Source organism: Cebus imitator, unplaced genomic scaffold (assembly GCF_001604975.1).
Source record: "Cebus imitator isolate Cc_AM_T3 unplaced genomic scaffold, Cebus_imitator-1.0 Scaffold180, whole genome shotgun sequence".
Lineage (NCBI taxonomy): Eukaryota > Metazoa > Chordata > Mammalia > Primates > Cebidae > Cebus > Cebus imitator.
Window position 1 is genome coordinate 2773916 of NW_016107495.1, and position 5609 is coordinate 2779524.

Here is a 5609-nt window from a genome sequence, read left to right on the forward strand (position 1 = left end):
ACATATGCATGTGGATGTACACTGCAGCACTGTTCACAATAGCAAAGACGTGGAATCAACCCAAATGCCCCATCAGTTGACAGATTGGATAAAGAAAATGTAATACATATACACCATGAAGTACTATGCAGCCACAACAAAGAACAAGATCATGACTTTTCAGGAACATGGTTGGAGTTAGAGGCCATTAATTATCCTTAGCAGGGGCCTACTTGAGGGTGGAGGGTGGGAGGAGGAAGAGGAGCCAAAAAAAAAATGACTATTGGGTCGTGATCACCTGGATGATGAAATAATCTGTACAATAAACCCCGGTAACACAAGTTTACCCATATGACAAACCTATAAATGTACCCATGAACCTAACATAAAAGCTTTAAAAAAAAGTAGACAAAAGAAAAGAAAATGTACACTTTTTCTAAGAGCATATTATTTGTGTTAACATGTAATGTTTCTTTAAAAAATAATAAATATTTTACATATTTCTCAGTTTTAACTTCCACTACAGCAAACATTGACAGGTACAGCCTCCACACATAAAGGCTCTTTTGGGCTGTTAATAATTTTAGAGGGTTTAAAGGTGTGCTGGGACCAAATCGTTTGAGAACCTTCCAACTAGATGCTGGTTTCCTGCAGTGAGTCAGAAACAGGGAGGCCGAGAGCCAGCCCCAGGGGCAGGCCTTTTCATCTGAGTTTACCCCACTGTAAAACATGAGATATGCGGGGCTGAACTAACTGGAATGTTTTGAACTTTATTATTTTATTTTTTGATATATTTCTTTTTTTTACTTTAAGTTCTGGGATACATGTGCAGAATGTACACGTTTGTTACGTAGGTATACATGTTTCATGGTGGTTTGCTGCACCTATCAAGCGTCATCTAGGTCTGAAGCCCCGCACGCATTTGCTATTTGTCCTAAGGCTCTCTCTCCCCTCGCCCCCCACCCCCGGCAGGCCCAGGTGTGTGCCCTTCCTGTGTCCAGGTGTTCTCATTTGAATTTTACTTTTTAACACAGCGGGGCCTCTTTTCAATTAAAATCTTTCTCAGGAACCTGGAATGCATAACAGATTACAGTAAACTCAAGCTTGGAGAGTGGGGGAGCTGGAATTGCCCCCCATACCTCTTTTTCGCAACTGCCTCTTGGAGCGCAGTCTGAAAACCACTGACCCAGAAGATCCCGAGGCCCATTCGCTCCGTCCCTCTCTATTCCAAGCCGCTGAAGGGTGGTGAGCCCAGGACACTCCTTACCTGCTTTGGCCGAGCTGGGATTCACAGGAGGTGCTGGTGGGGTCGGGAGGCTGCAGGCGGGCACCCGGCTGGCGGTCAGAAGCTGTCCTCCTGAGGAAAGGCAGAGGGTTGAGGGCACACAGAGCTGCTCTCCGCTGTGAGTCTGCTCTCAGCCAAGGCCCTGAGCTGCTCCTCCAGCACCCTGCTGGGTTCCCAAAAGGGCTCCCAGCCTCTGCCGGGGTCAGTGGGTGGGCTGTTGAGAGTGGCGATTTAGCTTCAAACAGAGAGGAGGTGGCCGGGCAGAATATGGAATGTGTGTTCCCAGACACTTTGGCTATGACTGCTTGGCTGTCTTCAGAGTCTCTTGTTTCCTTGTGCCCCTGAGACAGGGACATTGGGGGTGATGGAGAGGGAACTGAGGAAAGGCCGCTTGCTTCTGGGCGTTGGGTCGGAGGGCTGGAGACCCTGCCCTGAGCGGGTGGGCTCTCCGGGGGAGGGCTGGGCAGCTTGGGCTGGCACGGTGGGGACGTTCGCCGCTTTGCGGTTGGTGGGCTTAGCACCCTGGGGCTCACCAGTGGGCTGGGAGCTCCAGGGCCGAGTGGTGGGCTGGGGGGTGTCTGTATAGCAGAGGGGCCTGGCTGGGCAGGTCTGTAAGAGGAGGGCAGGCTCCGGCGCCTCTTCTCTGCTTGGGGCACCCAGTGTGTCCTCGTGGGAGAGGCCTTTCTGCCCACGGGGGGGCTTCTCTCTCGGCTCTGCCTCAGTCTGACCAGGCTGGACTCTGAGGTCCTGTTCTGTCCAGATGGAGGGCTGGAGTGGTGCCAGGCAATGGACTTCCGGGGCTGCCTGTAGAGGCTGGTGGCCTTCTCTGTCTGACTCGAGGTCCCACCCTTCACCTCTGGGCTGCGGCTGGTGGCTGGTGGGTGGCTCAGGTCCAGGGCTGGCTTCCTGGGCTGGCAGCTGCTCTTGCCACTCCCTGGTTCTGTGCTGCGAGGCTTGGTGGGGCTGGCGGTGCTCTTGCTGGGCAGCAAGTCCGGGGGGCTCACAGAGGCCCTCAGCTTTGGGGAAGCCCATGTTCTCCTGGTGGGGCCTGCCTCAACCGGCCCTGGTTCCTGGGTTTCCTCGGGAGAGCTCTCTGTGGACTTGCTGATTTCTTGGGACTCCAGAGAAGTAAACGATTTGTCCATCAGGACTTCCAGGGGTGGTGGAGGGAGGTGCTCAGGGTTCCCCTCCACGTCACAGCTGAGTTGCTCACTCGTGGCTGCTTCTGCTTTAGGCAGAGGGGGAAAGATAGGTGCTAAGGGCTTCCAGCCTATGCCCATTTTGAGAGATTCTCTGCCTGAGGCTGGAGAAATTTGGGGCTTTGGATACAAAGGGGCAAGCCCCCTGGACATGGGAAATCTGGGGGGCATGATGCTATTCCTGAGGTAGGGACTTTCCTCAGAGTCCTTGGAGTCCCCCAGCGTCCTCAGACTCTCTGTGGGACTGAAAGTTTCAATGAGCTTCTTGACGGATGTTCTGGTGGGACAGGCCCTGACATTCCAGTCCTTGGCCCCGGCAGCCTCACTGACCTCTCCCGATAGGGTGGCATCTGGAACCTTCTCAGTTTTGCCCTGTTCGTCCTCAGGATGGGGACTGCATTTCTGCAAGATGCTCTTGTCCTGACTAGGCAAAATACTGAAGTTCTTGGTGAGGGATGCCTTGAGCCTGCTGGTGGTGTTGCTTGGACCGACCCTGCAGGTGCCATTGGGCCACCCGGCTGCTGCTCTGGGCTGCGGAATCTGCTCCTGGCTCTGCCCCTGCCCTTTAGTGCCCAGGGCATAAAATGCCTCCAGCTTCTGACTGAGGTCCCTCTGGACCCTTTGCAGCTCCTGAAGGGTGGGGTCCTCCACGTGACTCTGGAGACACGGCTCTGACTGGGACCTCCCCTGCCTTTCGGGGGCCCTCCTGCTGCCACTGACCGTGCTAGGTCTTGGGGGGACCGCTGTTCTCCCCTCCTCCTCCTCCGACCAGTCCTGGTGCCCAGAGGGCACAGGAACAAACTTGATCCTTTCGCTGATTGCTTTCTTCATCTTCAGAATCATTTCCTGGGCCTGGGGGCTCCTAAGCCTCCTGGAGTGGGACTGAAATGGGCTTTCCCGGTCAGCAGGTGAAGATCGCGGCCTCGAATCCAGAGCTTTTACTTGCCATGCACACACACTCGTGCTGCTCATTTCTTCTTCCTCTTCCTCTGAGCTGCTGTCCTCGCTGTCACTAAGAGATGGAGCGTCCATCAGTCTGGAGGTTTTGGAAAGATGTGCTTCCACAGGGACCCCAATCCCAAATGAATCACTTGGGGTGCTTGTCCCCAGCTCCAAAGGCAGGGAGGTGATATTTTCTGGGCTTGTGCTGGAGAGGCAAGGGCTCTTTGCTTTCTCCTGTGCTTGTGGCTGAACCTTTGCCATAGGAACCCCTGAGAACAGGCAGTCCTGGGGTCGGTCTGAACCCATACAGAATGAACTTTGTTGCCAGGCATGTCCTGACTGCCTGGCCTCTGTGTGGGGCAAAGTCACTGACTTCCATTCTTTGGGATCTGGTGCAAGGTCCCAGCTGGTTTGCTTGCCCAGCTTGTCCACCGACTGCACGGACTCATTGTCAGCACCAATGCCACTGTCCTCCGAGCATAAGGGGAGACCCTGCACTCCAGGGTCGCCACAGCCACTCGCCAGGCTCTCTAGCTGCCCCAGAGCCCTCAGGACGTGTTCATCCACATTCTTTTTTGTGCTCAGCTTATTTTCCAAGTGGGTTGCGGTGGAGTGGAGGTAGCTGCTGGAGCCCTCCAGGAAGCTGCTGGTGAGCGAGGCCACCGTGCCATTGAGCCCCTGCAGCTTGCTGACTGTGTACTGCAGCAGCTGTTGCAGGAGGTCTGGCTGCTCCTGGGGCTCCCTTTTCTTCAAAGGCCAAGCCAGATCCTCCCTAACTTCCTGCAGGAGCACTTCTCCATCCTTGGAGATCTCCCTCAACAGCTGGCTGATCTCCTCAAAGCACAGCAGCAGGAAGCTGACCATGGGCTGCAGCAGCTCCCGGGTCTGGGTGGCCTGATGGATGATGCGCAGAATTGCTTCATATTTGGAGAGGCTGGAGTGTAGATAGGCATAAGTGTGCTGGTGCGCCTTTACCAGCGGCTCTGGGAAGTCCACTTTGCCTTCAGACCCATGAGCAGGGTGGATGGTTTGGCGGCAGTGGCTCTGTGTGCTTGACATGTGGCATTGTGGTGTCCTTTTCCATTTGGAAGCATCTTGGGTACTACTTTCCTCACTCTCATCTCCAGAAAGTTCTGCCCCTTGAGATCCATGGGAACCCTGTTTCTTGAACAGAATGTCTTTAGCCATGTGGCTTTGTGATTTGTTGGGCTGGGATGAAGAAGTTTTGGTTCCTGGGATTAGTCCTTCCATATCTTTCCTTTTGCCTGAAGCAGGATCTCTCATGAGCTGACAAAGACCTTTAGCTGTGGTTTGGTTCCTCCTGGAACTTGGCTGCTCCTCTGCCAGGCCCTCCCCAGCGTCATAGCAGGTGGAGTTTTTAACCAGCAGAGGGATGGAACCCTTTTCATTGCCACCCGGACATCCTGGCCGAATGGCTTTGGGTTTTTTCAAGAACTGAATGCCACTCTTTGCAACGCTGTTTACAATGTCACTGTGTGAAGGTGTACAGCCCATGATTTCAGCTTGTAGTCATCTTCCACCCACAGCCTTCACAATTTTCCAAGAATCATCTTTGAAATAGACACAAAAGGCAATCTTACTAGTCCTTCCGGGCAATTTTCAGGCCAGAATCCTTTGAAGTCCATGGTACAATATCCTAAACTTGGAAGCAGCTTTCTGTATTTTCTTGGCCCAAACGTGAAGAGGGAGTGGTACCTGTCATCCTGTTGTTCTAAGTTTGGAATCCTCTGCTGTTAGTGAGCAGCGGGACAATTCTGAAGGCCCCCAGTCTGGTGGATTACAGGCCTGTGTTTTGCTCCCATCCTGACAGATGTGGATGGCAAGTGGAGCTTAAGCCTATTAGGTTAATCATGCCCTAGCCAGTCAGCACTCACAGTGTGTTCTAATATAGAACTTCTCAGCATTTACTATCTTGGGAAGCGGATTATTTTTGCACGTGCTCATGCTTTTAATTCTGTTCAGACGCCTGCCACATGAAACCTAGAGAAATGAGCCATAATTGCAAAAGGCTCTGGAAGAGATGCGTTTGTGGGAGAGAAGAGAGGGCTCGCTGATTACAGTCCCTGGAAGAGAAGTGACCTTCACGGTTTAATAAGGGCAAACCAGCCAAATGTGCTTCAATCTGCTGTTATCAAGAAGACCCCAAAACATGTAATAGAGAATAATTGAAGCAATGCATTGTT

At 53.0% G+C, this 5609-nt stretch overlaps 1 protein-coding gene across 2 annotated transcripts in view; it reads right to left on the minus strand.

The window, feature by feature from the left end:
* PCARE (photoreceptor cilium actin regulator) overlaps positions 1-5251 on the minus strand; it is a 12235-nt gene extending 6984 nt beyond the window's left edge. The window contains exon 1 of one of the 2 annotated variants that reach the window (XM_037744643.1): positions 1993-5250. In XM_037744643.1, coding sequence (XP_037600571.1) covers positions 1993-4920 — 2928 coding nt within the window. In that variant the 5' untranslated portion in view covers positions 4921-5250. Of the gene's footprint in view, positions 1-1246 lie in introns of both variants that reach the window. The other variant, XM_037744642.1, reaches the window with a different exon arrangement.
* Positions 5252-5609: the final 358 nt, after the last annotated feature.